The 19116-nt window shown below is 38.9% G+C and overlaps 1 protein-coding gene across 2 annotated transcripts in view; it reads right to left on the bottom strand.

The window, feature by feature from the left end:
• Positions 1-3939: 3939 nt before the first annotated feature.
• Positions 3940-19116, bottom strand: part of LOC109438051 (cytochrome P450 3A12-like) — a 55196-nt gene continuing 40019 nt past the window's right edge. For both annotated transcript variants that reach the window (XM_074328511.2, XM_074328512.2), the window contains exons 11-13: positions 16753-16979; positions 12812-12974; positions 3940-4269 (exon numbers count right to left, since the gene is read on the bottom strand). In XM_074328511.2, coding sequence (XP_074184612.2) covers positions 4174-4269; positions 12812-12974; positions 16753-16979 — 486 coding nt within the window. In that variant the 3' untranslated portion in view covers positions 3940-4173. The remainder of the gene's footprint in view (positions 4270-12811; positions 12975-16752; positions 16980-19116) is intronic.

Below are 19116 nucleotides of genomic sequence, written 5' to 3'. Positions count from 1 at the left end.
TGTATTATTCATTTCAGTTATTGTAGTCTATATTTGTATTTCTTTTTTATGTTTTCCATCTCCATTTTTATGTTTCTTATCTCTTTGTTGAAGTTCTCCCTGAGATCATTGAGCACTCTTTTAACCAGTGTTTGGAACTCTGCGTTTGGTAGATTGCTTGTCTCCATTTTGTTTAGTTCATTTTTCTGGAGCTTTGTTCTGTGCTTTCATTTGGGACATGTTTCTTTGTCTCCCCATTTTGGCTGCCTTCCTGTGTTCATTTCTATGTGTTAGATAGGGCTGCCATGCCTCCTGATCTTAGGAGAGTGAACTTATGTAGCAGATGTCCTGTGGGACCCAGTAATACAGTCTCCCTGTTCCGGGTGTGTCCCTTGTGTGGGTTGTGTGTGTCTTGATTGCTGTTGGCATGACAATGAGAGGGATTGACTTTCAGGCTGATTGTTTGTGAGGACTGGCCATGACTACAGTGAAGGAGCTGTGGTGCAAGAGCTGACCCTACAGAACAGGGTTCAGTTTAGCACAGCTCTGGTGCCTGCAGAGCCTGCCCTTTGGGTGCGTCATCCTTGGAGACAGCCGGGTAATGTTCTGGCTTGGTCTGAAGCTGGCCACTAGGTATGCCAGCCCTGGGGCCTCTTGGGAGAGGACCCACTTGAGTCCAAGTTTAGCCACAGCCTGTGCCCTGCCTGGGGCCACCTGCAATCTGAGCCACAAAGCAATCTGCAGATGGCTGCCACCTGCACTAGACTTGGAAGTGCCTCAAGAGGCCAATCTGGAACCGAGGCCAGCTGTCACTAGTGCCTGGCACAGAGCTGCTCAGCTAGATGTACGGGACATGCCAAAGCCAGATGCTGCTTGTTTGGGTTTTGTGAAGCTTTGAGAAATTTTATGAGCCTGGTGTGGGACTGGGACCCCCTTGCTCCTACAGGGGGGAACCTCCACAGCTGAGATATCCCACTCAATTTTTAATGGTCACGTGTGTGTGGGACCAACCCATTCCACATCTCTGCCCCTCCTACCAGTCTCAAGGTGGCTTCATTGGTATACCTGTAATTGCAGAGCTTTGGTTCAGCTAGACTTCAGGTGATTCTCAATGATGGTTATTCTGTAATTTAGTTGTAACTGATGTGGTCCTGAGAGGAGGTGAGCACAGCATTTACCTACTCCACCATTTTGACCAGGAATCTTGCCATTTGAATCTTAATGCCATTAGTGCATTTGACTAAACCTGAGGACTTAGGGTCGTAAGCACAATGAAAATGCTGTAAGACTGGCCAAACAGCACAGATGTGTTGAAGCACCTGACCAGTAAAATGGGTTCCTCAATCACTTTGGAGTTTGAGAGGAGTTCCCCAGGTAGGGATAATCTTTTCTAACAGGACTTTAGCCACAGAAGAGGCAGTAGTGTGTCTACAGCCCAGTGAGAAAACACGGATTATGATTAAAACATATTTATATCCATGAGCTAGGAGGGAACTGTATGAAATCTATCAACCTATCACAGAGGTGGTGCTGAGTTTTTCTCACTGCATCCTATCAGGTGATGCATGATTAATTCATCTCATTCTTGATGATGCTCACTCTGATCACTTGATTTAGGGTGAGTGTGCCAGTGTTCTCCACTGTGAAGCTACCCTTTTCCTTTGTAATTGATAAGTATTTTTTATTTTTATTTGTTTTTTTATTTTATTGGGGAAGGAGAACAGTGTGTATTTCCAGGACTTTTACTGGGGAACACTGTGTTTTTCCTAGGACCCATCAGCTCCAAGTCAAGTTGTCTTTCATTGATCTTGTTTGTGGAGGGTGCAGCTCAGTTCCAAGTCTAGTCGCTGTTTTTTTTGTGTTTTTTTTTTTTTTTTAAATCTAGTTGGGGGGCGATGAAGGAGGGTGGGAAGGGGCGTAGCTCACCATCCCATGTGAGAGTCGAACCGGCAACCTTGTTAAGAGCATGCACTCTAAGCAACTGAGCCATCTAGCCGCCCCTGTAATTAATAAGTATTTTGAGCAGCAGTACTTTGAAACTGTGTAAGTATCCTCACCCAGTTGCAATTCATCCTTTTTTTATGTCTGTATATACTCATCTTTTCCTATTTTATTCAATGTGGTATAATTTCTTATCATTATTATGATGCTGAAATTGTCCCTCGTTTTGTCAGTGGAGGTCCCTTAGTCTGGCTTCTGTGTCCTTTTGCTATGTTCCCTGCAGTATTTAGCATTTTCTTCCTTTTTAGCATAAGATGTTTCAGCCTCATCTTGCACTTTTTCAGCCCTGGCCCTCAAGTCAGCTATTTCTCTAAGGATCCTGGGTTCCATTCAGTAGAAAATGATATTTATAAGCCAAGATCTTGGCATGAGGTGTGCTCCTTACTATAGAGTGTCACTGTTTCTAAGCCCTATCAGTGGAGAGAAATAGAGCATTTGTGTGTGTGTGTGTGTGTGTATACATATACAGAGGGTGCCAAAAAAATGTATACACATTTTCAGAAAGGAAAAAAAAAAACTGTATTAAAATTGTAATACTCAATATATATCAATAACAAAAGATAAATACAAGTCAAGTGTATACATATTTTTGGCATCTCCGGTAACATTATCTATCTATCTATCTATCTATCTATCTATCTATCTATCTATCTATCTATCTATCATCTATCTCTATAGTAAAGCATGAATTTACACTGATACATTCAGTTCCAGTCTCTGAGTCCACAGGGTTTATTCTGGTTTTCTCTCTTTCTGAATCAGTGACTCCCTTCTCCAACAGTGAGAAACCAGGCTTCCATTATCTTTCATATATTTACTTATTTGATCAAGCCACCTTTAGAAAGCCAATACCTGCTCCATCCATTTCCATGCCCTCCTTACTCAGATTCTCCAAGAGTATTTAGGCTCTGGCTGCTCTCACCAGGCCACCCTCTGCAAGGACATCCTTCTCACCTTGTTTGGGTTCCCACACTCATACCATGCTGTGCTTCCATGTGGACACACTCCCGTGTTACTCAGTCTCTGATTTGGAGCCACTGTGACTCCCTTCTCTGCCCCCACCCCACAATGTGTGTCTGCCCCCAATGTTGTGCTCCACCTATTGCCTTTAGGACAGAATTATCCAGGAAGGGAAGGCTAAGGAAGGGAAGGGAATGGAACGGAAGAGAAGGGAAGAGAAAAGAAAGGAAGGGAAGGGAAAGGAAAGGAAAAGAAGGCAAGGAAAGGGAAATAAAGAAGATGGGATGGGCAAAAGAGAAAAATGAAGAACTCTATGCAGCTTCTGAAGCCAATGAAACTGATGAATGCTTGTAGATTTTCTACAGGCTCAATCAACAAACCAGTCAAACATCTTTTATTCCATGTTGATTGTGTTAAGATAGCTGAGAGTTGAGCATGACATACAAAGAGGCATAAAAAAATTGTTTCCTGCCTTCCAGGAACATCAATGGAGATGAGATAAAACATAAATAAAAACTAATAACATAAGTGCATCAGCTGGGTGTCACAAAAAATATGTGTTCCAAAAAAGATAGAATTAAATTATGAATATACTTTCTAAACAATGGGCCAAGTCACAGGGGATTAACTCTTACCTATACTAATATATCAAACTGGAGTTCTGAAAAAGGTAGCACCCAACCCTTGATTGTGAGGGTCAAAAACATTTAGTCACTGGCTCTCACTGATTTGATTCTATAGATTCCCATTACTGTACACGAATGCAGCAGATAATACTATTGTAAAGAGAAGTTTCTTGACTTGCTTGATATGCAATACAGAATATTCAAAATTAAACATGTGACTTAAATGTCACTACTACAGTTACCACAATTTTTGTTTTCATTAAAGTTTGTGGTAAAATTGTTGAGAAATTTGTATTCTTAATCAGTGCTCAGGAAGAGTAGATGGTACTAAATGGGCGTGGATGGAAATAGTACTATGAGAACCCCAAATAAGTTGGGTCTACATATCTGGCACTTATTTAGTCACATCTTTTATATTACACAGTGTAGAATACACTTTGTAGCTACTGAGAAAGCTAAGTGAATGTACAGACCCCCTGGTTATCCATCAAGTGCAGTAGGTAGAGTTCATCTTCATTTCTGGGTTTTATTCACAAAGTAAATTGAGGTCTTGGGTGTCATGGGATACAGCTCCCTTGAAGAACAAAGCGGAAATCCTTAGGGAAAGTCAGGCTCCACTTATGGTCCCATCTCTCAACTCAACCTTTAGAACAATTGGTTTTTGTGGTTGAGTAAGTGCTAGAGTATTTAATTCCAGAGGGATCTGCAAAGGTTAAACAGCACATGAGAATCGATTAATGAAGCATTGTCAACAACAGAAGCAAAGTAGACAAGATATGTTAAAAACAATAATGACTTACAAACATATAAAAACTACCTTTAGCATCATATATCTTTGATTCCTAATACTTATTCCATAAGCTGTGTCAAGACTGGGTAGTGAAAGCATGCACCCATCCATTCATTCAACAAAATAGCTATACAGCACCCATTTTACACCAGGCCAGAGACAAAATCATGTTGGTTTGTGTTTGTTTTGGTTTAAATTTTAAATAAAAAGAATGCATTTTTAAAATTTAAGCCAGATTCTTAGGCATCATGGCAAAGTATTTTGAAAAACAATATAGAATTAACTTTGTGCATGTTGAAACTTGCAAGGTAATCCTGAGTACATATTACACATTTTAATAGTGTGGACATTCTAGACTTCTAGAGTCCAGTCACCTCTCCCAGTGGGACCCTTCCAGTTTCATGATGGGAAAACTTCTTTGTGAAGCATTATGCCTGTATTCTAACATCTCCTGGCTCCCAAGTGTAATGTAAATGGTGAACTTCTGAAGGCCTATATAGTGTTTTAACTAATACTATTAGCTCCATTCTCACCCAGTCGCTCCTTCAGTGTTGGAAGTGCCACCAACATGATAACTTCTGATCTCAGTTGAGAGAAGGGCAAGCAAATTGTCATGGAGCTTGAGAAGCACCAGCTGTGGATGACTGGGAGTTTGCAGGAGTGTCTGCCCCACCCAGTTGTGCCAGAGGCCCACTTCCTCTCAGGGCTGAGTTCCCCATTTGCACACATTTACAAGACTGCTATACAGCTGCCCAAAGCCACCATTTAGATGAAAACCATCTTCACCCTCCTCCTATTTCTGAGAAAGCCTACTTAAGGGGAGTAGATGAATATTAAATGCATGAGGCCTAGAAATAAGCCTTATACTGCCTTGCCTGATATCAATCAATGGCAAATATTCTCTATGTTCTTCAGAGGAGAGATTACAGATCTTTATATTTTACAATTTAAAAATTGCATGTAGATTGTGTCACAGAAATGGTGACGTGAGGAGAGCCTCTCAAAATCTCCCCTGGAATTTACAACAAATTGAACAGCTATAATTCCACAAAGGACTCCCTGCACAGCACACAGGCAAGCCTGAGAGTCACACAATTGAAATCATCTAAAGGTGGGCAAATTGGGCAAGTGGGTGAGAAGGGAAGGGGGAAGTACAGAGATGTGGATTGCGGTCCCCAGGACGCAGACAGGAGCTACCAGCTCCTTGTATTCCAGAGCTACCGCAGTCACAGGAGAGGGAATATTTAGATTGCTGGTACTCTCCTTATGACCCATATTCCCGCCTGAGGAATCAGCATATACCACGGCTGAACCCAATGCTCATGGCAGAGACATCAGAGGAAAGACTGAGGGAAGAAGGGTGAGAGCGGTGGTTTAGGCCCTCACTGCCAAGCAGAGGAGGGAAGACATAGGCAGAGGCACGGAGCCTAGCTGACTCCTTCCCACCCTCTCAGAGTTCGCCCCAACCCACCCTCCCAGTGACAGAAGCAGAATGGTAGCAGTGTCAGATAAAAAGAACAGAATATTTACAGCTCTGAGAACTGCAGCTCCATAGCCACAGACTCACAGTGCAACTAATTCTAGTGAAAGGCAGAAACTGTAGGGGCAAGATAACTGTGCTGGTACTCGCTGCCATTGCTCAGACCTACCGCTCACAACCCACCCTGTTCCCACTCCCACTTATCTGGGTGGATCTCTGCAGGGGTAAACAGAGCTGCAGAAACACACAGGCTCTGAATCTGGTTGCAGGAAGAGCTTTGGGACTTCAGAAGCTCTCCACATCCTCCTCATGGAGGCGGTGCCCTGAGACCCAGGTGACCTTCTCACAGAGGAAAAGCCCATCTTCTAGGGAACACCCCTGCCCCCCATCATGTGAGAAGCCAGAACAGTGCAAGAGAAAATATAGTGCTACAATATGAGAGACAATAAAAGGCTGCAGCAGGAGAGAAAATAAAACATTCCACCAACACCTACTGGAAAGAAAAAGAAAGACCTTTCCCTATCAACCCATTGAAGAACTCATTCCTGTAGATGCCTAGGAAGAGAAATAATAAATCATTAATTGCCATGAATAACCAAAGTAACAAGGCAGCTCAGAAAGAAAATGAGAAGTTTCCAGAAAATGAACTTAAAGACATGGAAATATATAACTTATGACAGAGAATTCAAGATTTCAGTTCTGAAGAACTCAATGAGATGCAAGAAAACACAGACAGGCAGTTTAATGAACTCAAAAACACAATCAAAGAACAAAATGAACATTTTACCAAAAAGAGTGAAATTTTAAAAAAGAACCAAAGAGAATTTCTGGAGATTAAGAACTCAGTAAAAGAAATGAAGAATGAAATGGCCCAGCTTAGGTAACAGAAATGACCAGATGGAGGAAAGAATCAGTGACATTGAAGATAGAAATCTGGAAATGACACAGATGGAAGAAAAGAAAGACTTGAGAGTTAAAAGAAATGAAAGAACTCTACAAGAACTTTCTGACACCATCAGAAAGAGTAACATAAGAATAATGGATATACCAGAAGGAGAAAAAAGGGAGAAGGTAACAGAGAGTATATTCAAACAAATAGTTGACGGGACTTTCCCAAACGGTGAAAAAAACTGGATCCTTGAATCCAAGAAGCAAATGGAACTCCTAATTACTTCAACCCCAACAGGCCTTCTTCAAAACATATTGTATTGAAGGTGTCAACAATTAACAACAAAGAAAGACTCCTCAAGGCAGTCAGGGAAAAGAAGACAGTAACTTACAAAGGAAAGCCCATTCGGTTATCATCAGATATTTCAGCAGACACTCTACAAGCCAGGAGAAAGTGGAATCAAATATTCAAACTATTAAAAATGAGAAATTATGAGCCAAGAATAATATATCCAGCAAATATATCCTTTAGATATGAAGGAGGAATAAAGAAGCTGAGGGAATTTTCTAACATACGACTTGCACTACAAGAAATACTGAAGGAGGCTATTTGACCTAAAACAAAAAAGCAAAAGAATACAAAACCATGAGTAGTATTATGAACAGACAGACAGATGCAGGAAATGGCAACCCTGACACCAAATAGGACACTATACACTTAAACACAACATACAGGGCAAAGAAGAAAAAAAACACTTAAAAAAAAAGCAAAAAGACAACTTGCTACTGCAATGTAGAAATCAGCTCACAACATAAATAGGGACAATTTGTGACAACAAAAACATAAAAGGGGAGAGAGTAAAGGTCTGAACCAGGAAAGGGGAAGGGAGAACGGAGCCTGTTGAAGAAAATAGAATACTCTAAGTATGAAACTTTGTTTTACATAAACTTAATTGTAACCACTAATAAAAATCCAGAATGAAATATATAACATAAAAAAAGAATAAACAGAGGGAAAAATCATAGAATACCACCACACCAAAATAACAGACATCAACAAAAAGGCAAAGAAACAATGGGGACACTGTCCTACCAGAAAACAAAAGGTACAATGATAGAAAATCCTCAATAATCACCCTAAATGTAAATGGACTGAACTCACCAATAAAAAGCACAGAGTAGCAGATTAAATAAAAAAACTAAATCCAACAGTATGCTGCCTCCAAGAGACACATCTCAGCTACAAGGACAAATATATAGACTCAATGTGAGAGGATGGAAATTTACACTCTAAGCAAATGGTATTCAGAGAAAAGCTGGCATAACATACTTATATCAGATGAAACAGACTTCAGGATAAAAAAGGTAACAAGAGACAAAGATGGACATTTCATAATGATAAAGGGGACTATACAACAAGAAGACATAACAGTCATCAATATTTACGCCCCTAATCAGAGAGCACCGAAATATACAAAGCAACTAGTAACAGAACTAAAGGGAGAAATTGACCAAAATGCAATTATCATAGGGGACATACTATATAATTGACAGCTATAGATAGGTCATCCAAATAGAAACTAAATAAATATCAGCTCTAAATGACACATTAGATGAAATGGACATAATTGACATTTATAGAGCACTTCATCCTAGAACATCAGAATGTACATTTTTTTCTAGTGTACACGGAACATTCTCAAGGATAGACCATATATTGGGACATAAAATTAGCCTCAGCAAGTTTAAGGATATTGAAATCATACCAAGCATATTCTCTGATTGCAAGGCCTTGAAATTAGATATCAACTACAAAAAGAAAGCAGGGAAAAACACAAATATGTGGAGATTAAACATCATACTTTTAAAGAATAACTGGGTCAAAGAAGAAATAAGAGGAGAGATCAAAATATGCATAGAAACAAATGAGAATTGAAAACACATCCTACCAAAATTTTTGGGATGCAGTGAAAGCAGTTTTTAGAGGGAAATTTATATCACTACAGGCCTATCTCAAGAAAGACGAAAAATCCTAGATAAATAACCTCACATTACACCTTAAAGAACTGGAAAAGGAAGAACAAATGAAACCCAAAGTCAGCAGAAGGAAGAAAATAATAAAAATCAGAGCAGAACTAAATGAAATAGAGAACAAAAAGACTGTAGGAAAAAATTAATGCAACAAAGAGCTGGTTCTTTGAAAAGATTAATAAAATTAACAAACCCTTGGCTAGACTCACTAAGATAAAAAGAGAAAAGACAAACAAAATCAGAAATGAAGTGGGGAAGTTACCATGGATGCCACAGAAATACAAAGGATCATCCAAGAATACTATGAAGGACTATAAGCCACAAAATTCAATAACCTAGAAGAAATGGACATGTTCTTAGAAACATATAGCCTTCCTCGGCTGAATCACAAAGAATAAGAAAATCTAAATAGATTGATAAACAGTAAGGAAATTAAATCAGTGATCTTAAACCTTCCCAAAAGCAAAAGTTCGGGACCAGATGGCTTCACTAGTGAATCCTACCAAACATTCAAAGAGGATCTAATACCAATCCTGCTCAAACTGTTCCAAAAAATTGAAGAAGAGAAAATACTTCCTAACTCATTTTACGAGGCCAACATTACCCTGATGCCAAAACCTGGTAAGGATAACACAAAAAAAGAAAATTACAGACCAATATTTCTGATGAATACAGATGCAAAAATCCTAAACGAAATTCTAGCAAATTGAATGTAACAATGCATTAAAAAGATTATACATCATGACCAAGTGGGGTTCATCCTAGGGGCACAAGAATTGTTCAACATACGCAATATGATACACCACATAAACAATAAAGGACAAAAATCACATGATTATATCAATAAATGCAGAAAAAACATTTGACAAGACACAACATCCATTTATAATTAAAACACTTAATAAAATAGGTATAGAGGCCATATGTGACCAAACCTCAGCTAATGTCATAATTAACAGTGAAAAACTGTAGCACTTTGCTCTATGTTCAGGAACAAGACAGGGCTGTCTCATATCACCTCTGTTTTTCAACATAGTGTTGGAAGTCCTAGCCAGAGCAATCAGGCAAGAGAAAAAAATACAGCGGTACCTCAGTTTTTGAACGTCTCCATTGACAAACATTTCAGTTTACGAACACCGTAAATTTTATGGATCTATAGTATCATTTAGATAGTAAAATTCATGCTAAATTTGCAGTTTTAGGAGTTGATTTTAAAGGTCTGGAATGGATTAATCCATTTTGCATTACTTTCTATGGGGAAACTGTGCCTCGGTTTTCGAACGTTTCAGAACTCAAACGGTCTTCCGGAACGGATTATGTTCGAAAACTGAGGTGCCACTGTAAAAGGCATCCAAATGGGGAATGAAGAAGTTAAATTGTCACTTTTTGCAGACGACATGATGCTATACATAGAAAACCCTAAAGACTACACCAAAAGCTATTAGAAACAATAAACAAATACAGTAAAGTTGCTGACTATAAAATCAACACACAAAAATCCATTGCATTCCTATATACTAACAATGAACTTCCCGAAAAAGAAATAAAAAAAATAATTCCTTTTGCAATTGCAACAAAAATAATAAAATACCTAGGAATAAACTTAACCAAGGATGTGAAAGACCTATATGCTGAAAACTACAAGACATTTTTAAAAGAAATTGAAGAACACACAAAGAAATAGAAAGATATTCTATTTTCATGGATTGGAAGAATCAACATAATTAAAATGGCCATATCACCCAAAGCAATATACAGATTTAATGCAATTCCCATCAAAATCCCAATGGAATTTTTTAAAGAAAGAGAACAAAAAAAATCATCAGATTTGCATGAAACCACAAAAGACTCCAAATAACCAAAGCAATCCTAAGGAAAAAGAATAATGCTGGAGGTATCACACTCCCTGACTTCAGCTTGTACTACAGGGCAACAATAATCAAAACAGTGTGGTATTGGCAGAAAAGCAGCCACACAGACCAATGGAATAGAACTGAAGACCCAGAAATAAACCCACATAAATATGGACACATAATTTTTGACAAAAAAGCCGAAAACATACAATGGAGAAAGGACAGCCTCTTCAATAAATGGTGCTGGGAGAATTGGAAAGCCATGTGCAAAAGAATGAATCTAGACTGCTGTCACTGTATACCAAAATTAACTCAAAATGGATCAAAAACCTGAACATAAGACCTGAAACAATAAACTGCATAGAAGAAAACATAGGTACTAAACTTATGGACTTTGGGGTCAAAGAGGATTTTATGAATTTGACCTCAAGGCAAGGGAAGTAAAGGTTAAAATAAATGAATGGGATTATATCAAACTAAAAAGCTTCTGCACAGCAAAAAAATCATCGACAAAATAAAGAGGAAACCAACTGAGTGGGAGAAGATATTTGCAAACAATGCCTCTGATAGGGGCTAATATCCAAAATATATAAGGAACTCATACAACTCAACAACAACAACAAAAACCCTCAAACAATCCAATTAAAAAATGGGCAGAGGACCGAAATAGAAATTCCTCCAAAGAGGACATACAAATGGCAAATAGACATATGAAAAAAAGCTCAACATCACTAATCATCAGAGAAATGCAGATAAAAACCACAATGAGATATCACCTCACACCAGCTAGAATGGCTATCATCAACAAGGCAAATAACAACAAATATTGGAGAGGCTGTGGAGAAAAAAGAACCCTCATACACTGTTGGTGGGAATGTAGATTGGTGCAGCTGCTATGGAAGGAAGTGTGGAGTTCCTAAAAAAATTAATAGAATTACCGTATGACCCAGCAATCCCTCTCCTGGGTATAAACCCCAAAAATCTGAAAACATTTATTCATAAATATATATGTGTTCCGATGTTCATTGCAACTTTATTTTTGGTGGCCAAGACATGGAAACAAAGTGTCCTTTCATAAGTGATTGGATAAAGAAGATGTGGTATATATTCTGCCCTAAGAAAAGATGAAATAGTGCCATTTGTGACAACATGGATGGATCTTGAGATTATAATGCTAAGCAAAATAAGTCAGACAGAAAAAGTCAAGAACCGTATGATTTTACTGATATGTGGGATATAAAACTGAAAGCAACAAAAGAACAAGAGAAACAGATGAAGAAACAAAAACTCACAGACACAGACAATAGTTTAGTGGTTACCAGAGGGTAAAGGGGGAGAGGTGTGGTAGATGAGGGTAAAAGGGATCAAATATATGGTGATGGAAAGAGAACTGACTCTGGGTGGTGAACACAAAATGTGTTATATAGATGATGTAATACAGAATTGTACACCTGAAACCTATGTAACTTTACTAACCATTGTTACCCCAATAAACTTTAATTTATTAAAAAATTGCATGTACATATTTCCCCTGTAAACACACCAACACTCATACAAAATGCACATTGCAAATATTATTTGTTAAAGTTTTCAAAATAAGTTTTTAAATTTATATCCAAGAGCTCTACATGAACTGCAAATCATTCCTTAAGCATCTCTTGCATGAGTGCAAGGGAATTTATGTAAGGAACAAAATGAGGTGCTTTGTACCTTTCTTAGGTAGAAAGAAATAGAGAACCAGACTGGATGATTTAACGACAAAGTATTAGGTGAGGTGATACAACTAACGATACCAGCCTGCAGTGAGCAATAACAGAGCAGAGGAGAGAACGGGCTCTGGACTAGATGGGGACGGCTCCTAGAGGGGCTTGGGGATTTGAACTAGGACTTGAAGGGTGAGAACAGAATGGGGAGGAGAGAGAGAAGAACATCACAGAGTTTTTATTCAGATATAAAAGGAGCCCAGCTTGAGTGCAAGGGGGCTCCCAGGAGGTGGGGTTAAGTAGCCAGAATGGCCTTGGACTGTGGGAATCCTTCACATCTGGCAAAAAGGCTTTAATCAGTGATTCTCAACTTTGGCTGCACATGAGACTAAGTTACCAAACAGTGAATGAGCACATTCATAATACATATGCATATATATCCCCCAGTAAGAAAACTCTCCCAATACAGCACTATGCACGCAGAAAGTTAACTGTCTGACCTGTGTTTCTTTGCAAGGTTTGAAGGAGAAATTCTGCAGGACTCTGACGACAGCAAGTTTCATGTTCATGAGAGCGAACCTCATGCCGATGCAGTTTCGGGGTCCAGTTCCAAAGGGCAGGTATATGTAAGGATTTATGCTGTCCTTGTTCTCCTTACTGAACCTGGTTCCACAACAGTAGATGGAAACAAGTTAATGAAATATAACACCACAACCCTCACATGTTTGGGGTTCTCGCTCAGACTCCTTAACCAGAGGTACACAGGATGCTTCCGGGGGCTAGTCATTGAGATGCTGCTGTGATTATTTTGCAGTGAGAATTGTAAGCTACAGGTCCTTCCCATTCTCCTTAGGCTATAGGAGCTTTCAGTCTCATTGAAGACATGAAATGAGTGTTATTTAAAGGAAAATTTATCTTTAAACACTAAAATTACATTCAGTGTGGTGACATGTTCACACTCTAAACCGCAAGGAGGAAATGAGACTGATGGAAGGAAAAGTGGGTTCCTGCCTCCACTCAAACTCATGTTGGTCACATGCTCAGGGAGGAAGGAAGCAGGAATAATGCTTCTCATTAGTTAAATTGTTATTTTTTTCTTTCCCTTCTCTCCACTTTCCTTCCTTTTTCTTCACTTTCTTCCCTTCCCCTCCCCTGGTCTCTCAGCTTCTGTCCCTCTCTGTCCCATAAAATAGCATAAATCAGATGATTTTCATGGGCATATGATGCTACTCTACTCTAATCACCGATTTCCTTGTCTGTCTGTTCCGCTGGGCTATAAATTCCTCGAATGTTAAACCTATGTTCTATTCAAATTTGATTCCTCAATATTTGAATAAGGAAAAATGTGGATTTTGGAAAGTGATCATGGCTTGTAGTTATGTATTTTTTAAAAAGTCCTTATATTTTGGAGGCATTGGAATATTTACAGATGGTGTTTAAAAAACATCGCATCCCTTTTACCCTCATCTACTACCCTGCTTCCCCTTTACCTTCTAGTAACCACTAAACTATTGTCTGTGCCTATGAGTTTTTGTTTCTTGGTGATGGAAAGAGAACTGACTCTGGATGGTGAACACACAATGTGGTATACAGATGTATTACAGAATTGCACACCTGAAAATCGTGTAACTCTACTAACCATTGTCACCCCAATAAACTTTAATTAAAAAAAATAACATTGGTTCAGGAGGAGGGTGGCAATGACATGTGGATGGGGTAGTGGACATGGGTTGAAGTCTGTTAGGAATGCAATGGTACACATAGATGTGTTAAAAATCTTCCAGAGACTTCTGTCTATAAAAAAATGCTTCTATATATGTCAAATACACACATACTTGTGTATATGTCAAAAATACTCCATATTAGGCATCTTTTTTTTAACATTTGGATTTCTCACTGCCTGGCCCACTTTCTGACACAGGTAAGCAGTTATTCTCTGTTTGATGATTGAATGAATCAAAGAGAGGTACAAGATTGCCAACAGATGTATGAAAAAATGCTCAACATCACTAGCTGTAAGGGAAATGTAAATGAAAAGTATAATGATAGGGTGAAGGGATTAGAAAGAGCAAATTAGTAGACACAACATAGTCATGGGGATATAAAATATAGTATGAGGAATATAATCAACAATGTTGTAAAGATTATGTAAGGTGCCAGATGGTAGGTACTGAACTTATCAAGGGGATCACTTCATAGACTGTGTAGATGCCTGACCAATACACTGTACAATGGAAGCTGAAATATATATATATACACACAGTCACGGGAGGTGGAGTATAGCATAAGGAAAATAGTCAATGGTATTATAACAGGTATATAAGATGTCAGAGGGGTAGGAACTTGGGGGAGGGGTGTTATTTTGTGAGGGGTGTAAATGTCTAATTATTATGCTGCTTTGTACACCTGAAACTAATAAAATAAAATAAACAAAAAACAGGATTTTTTTTTTTTTGTAAAATGGGAGGACGTGTTCTTCTATGTATATCTAAATAAAAGAAATATATGCCAAAAAAAAAAAGTATGGTGATACACTACGTCACTCCTGTTAGAAGGCTATCAATAAGACAAAAAAACAACCACAAGAAATGTTGGAGAAGATGTGAAGAAAAGAGAACCCTTGTACACTCCCTGTGTGAATATAGACTTGTGCAACCACTATGGAAAACAATATGGAGGCTCCTAAATAAATTAAGAATAGAGCTACCATATGACCCGGCAATCTCTCTTCTGGGTATCTACCTGAATAATTTGTAAACACTTATTCATAAAGATATGTGAATCCCCTATGTTCATTGCATCATTATTTGCAATAACCAAGACATTGAAACAACCCGTGTATCCTTTAATGGATTATTGGATAAAGATGTGGTACTTATATACAATGGAATAAACTAAGCCATAAAAAAGATGAAATGTTGCTATTTATGACAATATGATGGATCTTGAGTGTATTAGGCTAAGTGAAATCAATCAGACAGTAAAGGACAAGAACAGCATGATTTCACTCATATGTGGGTATGAAACAAAAGCAACAAACGAATGAACAAGACAAACAAACAAAAAGATACAGTTAACAAAATGGTGGTTACCAGAAGGGAAGTAGAATGGGGGGAGGAATAAAAGGGTAAAAAGGGTGAGATACAAAGTGACAGAAGGAGACTAACCTTCAGATAGAGAGCACACAATAGAGTCTACAGATGTATTATAAAGATGTACCCCTTAAATTTATATACTAAGTTAGCTCAATACATTTAATAAAAAAGAGAAGTACAGTAAGGATCTCTGGTTTCATGTTCATAAAACTACAGTGAGCAAAAGTGCTGAGCTTGGAGGAAGCACAGAGTGGCCCTGGTCCAGGAAACGGAGCACTTGGTCAATTCTAGCTTCTTCTTTCAATAAGTATCATGTGTCGGCTCTACGCTGGAGCTGAGGACATTATGGCAAACGAGACAAGGTCCCTGCCATTAGGGATGGTACAGTCGAGCTGATAAAAGTCTGGATCCCAGCTAGTGCCTCTATTAGTTCATTCCAATTTTGCTCACCAATACAATAAATGGGAAATATCAGCTCTTTCCAGAGTTCAAGCTGTACCCAAAGCCAGACCTTGGTTCTGAATTCCCAGGAGAGCCTGCTAAAGACTCCCTCTGTCCTCCCAAAGAGTGTCTCAGACGTATAGAGAATAGATGAGTTTGCTTTGAAGAGTCACATTTACTGAGAGTAGGAGGGAGCTGCCACAGGACAGTAGCCACAGAGGTACCGGGGGACCTGTGTTCCCCTCCACCCTCAATGAGGCGGCTTAAACCATCAGGGATGAGGACCTGTCAGGTTCTCAGCCTGCACTCTCACAATAATGCTACAGGAACGATGGCCAGTGTGTAAAAAAATAGAATGTGGGAAAATTGTGGTAAACTCAGAGAGCTAAAGAGTCCAGCACAGAAAAACTTAAAGAAAAAAAACCTATGTTCCTAAAATCAGATGGTGGTTAAGTAAATTATGGCCTATGCATATAATCACATACACAAATATGTATATGATGGTTTATATATACCTATATATGATTGTATATATAACAGGATGCTGTTTTTACTTTACTGTTAAATAAAGTAAGCAGTTCAAAATAAAAGAAAATATATGACCATTTTAACTTAAAAAATATATGCTCAGAAAAATGTCAATATGATATACACCACATTCTTAATGAGGCCTGTCTTAGGGTGGTGGGACTGTGGACAGACACAGGTTTCTTCTAGCCTAGAGTTTGTAAAATTTTGACCACAAACAATAATCACACTTACAATAAGTAAACAAACTTGTTAAAATAAAAAGAAGTAGAAATCAATTATTGTACAAGCACACATTGTCATCTTACTAACAGACATCAGAACATGCTCCAACCAGCCTGCGTCAGGGTGGGTTCTCTCTCCATGAAGCCCAGTACCTTTCAGGATGGAATTCCTCAGGCTCTGGCCAGAATGTTGAGTCTCGTTGCAGAACAAAGTTTGGCACCATCACCACTGTCCCTTTGGGAATGAGCACCCCCTTGATTTCTACATCCTTTTTACAGACCCTCTCAATTCTTCCAAGAATTGGGAATAATCTGAGAGTTTCATTCAACACCATGTCAAGATATTCCATCTGTATCAGGGCATCATACATGGGAGGTGCCTGGGAAGAAAGAAACAGATTTTGATAAATGGAGATTTGGGATCAACTTTCAAGTCACTCTATGCAGTACTCCTGAACTGTTAGGAGCTCCAAATAACAACTTATTTTGGTAAAGAAACTTAGGATTTACAGGCATTTTAATATCTGTTATGTCCTTTGACCTACTCAATGGCCCACTGACATGTGTGGAGTAGTTATGACTATGGGACTATTTGGACAATTCCCTAAACAGGACCCAAAATCATTACACATGACCATGTAGCAATTTTCCTTCACGGGTGAACAAGTGTAACTAATAAACTATGGCCCTTACTCTTGGTGAAATGTGCCAGTCACTGTTTCCTTTCAAAAGAGAGGCTTCACATGTGTACAAGGAAAGAGGATGTATAAAATAAGAAATTCCCTATTTGACAAAAGGAGGGTTTAGCTGGATGCTACCAAGGTCCACAATTTCATTCTAGGGAAAGTTATAAAGAGATGGACCCCACTCAGCCCCATGCTGTCTCACTGGAACAATCTCCTGATTGGTTTTTTTTTAGTGTTTTTTTTTTTTTTTAAAGATTTTATTGGGGAAGGAGAACAGGACTTTATTGGGGAACAGTGTGTATTTCCAGGATTTTTCCATGTCAAGTTGTTGTCCTTTCAATTGTAGTTGTGGAGGGCACAGCTCAGCTCCAGGTCCAGTTGCTGTTGTCAGTTGCAGGGGGCGCAGCCCACCATCCCTTGCGGGATTCAAGAAGTCGAACCGGCAACCTTCAGCATTAGGAGCACAGAGCTCCAACTGCCTGAGCCACCAGGCCAGCCCCACATCTCCTAATTGTCACTTCAGGGCTTGACTGCAAGCTTGGAAGACCTCAAATAAGCCTCTCCAGCCCCAGAGGCCAGTCTCTTCACACCACAAAGCATTCCAGTTTCAGCAGAGATCTGAAAACTCTGTGGGCAATAGGTGGTTATCACTTGGTGTCACACTGAAGAGGCAATATTGTAGAGGATAAGAGTTGGACTCAGGAGCTAGACACCCTGGTTCATATACTGGTCTTAACCTCTAGCTGTGTGACTAGTGGATGAAAACGACTTCATCTCTCCATAGCTCAGTGTTCTGATATGTTACGTGGAGATAGTTAGAGCTGGCTCTTCATAGGCTTGTGTGGCAGAGACACTCACTGCTCACCCAATAGCCTTGTAGTCTCCCATATCTCCAAGGACACATGAAGTTAGGGAAACCAACTTTGTGAACGGGCTGTGAGCCGAAGTGGTATATGTCAGTTGGAGGCCAAAACATTTGAAACTCCAATGAGCAACACGCTAGTTTTTCATTTCCCAGCCACATGAAGGCATCGTGTTCCAGACAGTGCGTCTGCAATAAAGTGGAACCTCTTTTACCTACCGTGTTTCCCCAAAAATAAGACCTACCCTGAAAATAAGCTTAAGTTAACATCTCAGCCAGACGGATGCATTTAGGATACTATGAGGATGTTCCAGAAGAAGATGACATGACTGTATTTGAATAAACATAGATTGTTGTACATGAAAAAATAAAGACATCTTCTGAAAATAAGGCCTAATGGAGCAAAAAGTAATATAAGACCCGGTCTTATTTTCAGGGAAACATGGTATATTTTCGGGTAACAATGTGGAACAGAGAGGCCCCCTCCTATCCTCCACTAACAAGCCACGTTGGACATGCAAATGTGAGTTAGAAGTAAACTTTTGTTACATAAAGCAATTCAGATGTGAGGGCCAATCTGTTACAGAGCCTAGACTATACTGACTAATACAGAATATTTGAAGATTAATTTCATTTATAAATACAAGGCATTTAGAATAGACATATACAGTAAGAAGCAAATTTTACCTCTAGTGTTTTTATTTCTTTGCAATTACTACTATACAAAAGGCAGGATACAATGCTTTAGGTAGTCTGTGTCTCTTAGTGATTTTTCCGTCTTATTGCAATCAAAAGAATCCTAATATGAGCTTTCCCAGAGAAGAAAAATAATCTCTAATTTAGATAGGCCTTAAAATCTTTACACTATATCTGAAGGATCTATAACTCAGAAAGGTCATAAGACTTATCCAAAACCACAGTCTGAACTCAAATTCATGTCTCCTACTTCCTACTCTATGCTCTTTCCTG

Source organism: Rhinolophus sinicus, chromosome 3 (genome assembly GCF_057876585.1).
Source record: "Rhinolophus sinicus isolate RSI-liver-muscle chromosome 3, RSI-T2T, whole genome shotgun sequence".
Classification (NCBI taxonomy): domain Eukaryota; kingdom Metazoa; phylum Chordata; class Mammalia; order Chiroptera; family Rhinolophidae; genus Rhinolophus; species Rhinolophus sinicus.
Note: the sequence above shows the minus strand (reverse complement) of the source record. Positions and strands in the feature narration are given on the sequence as shown.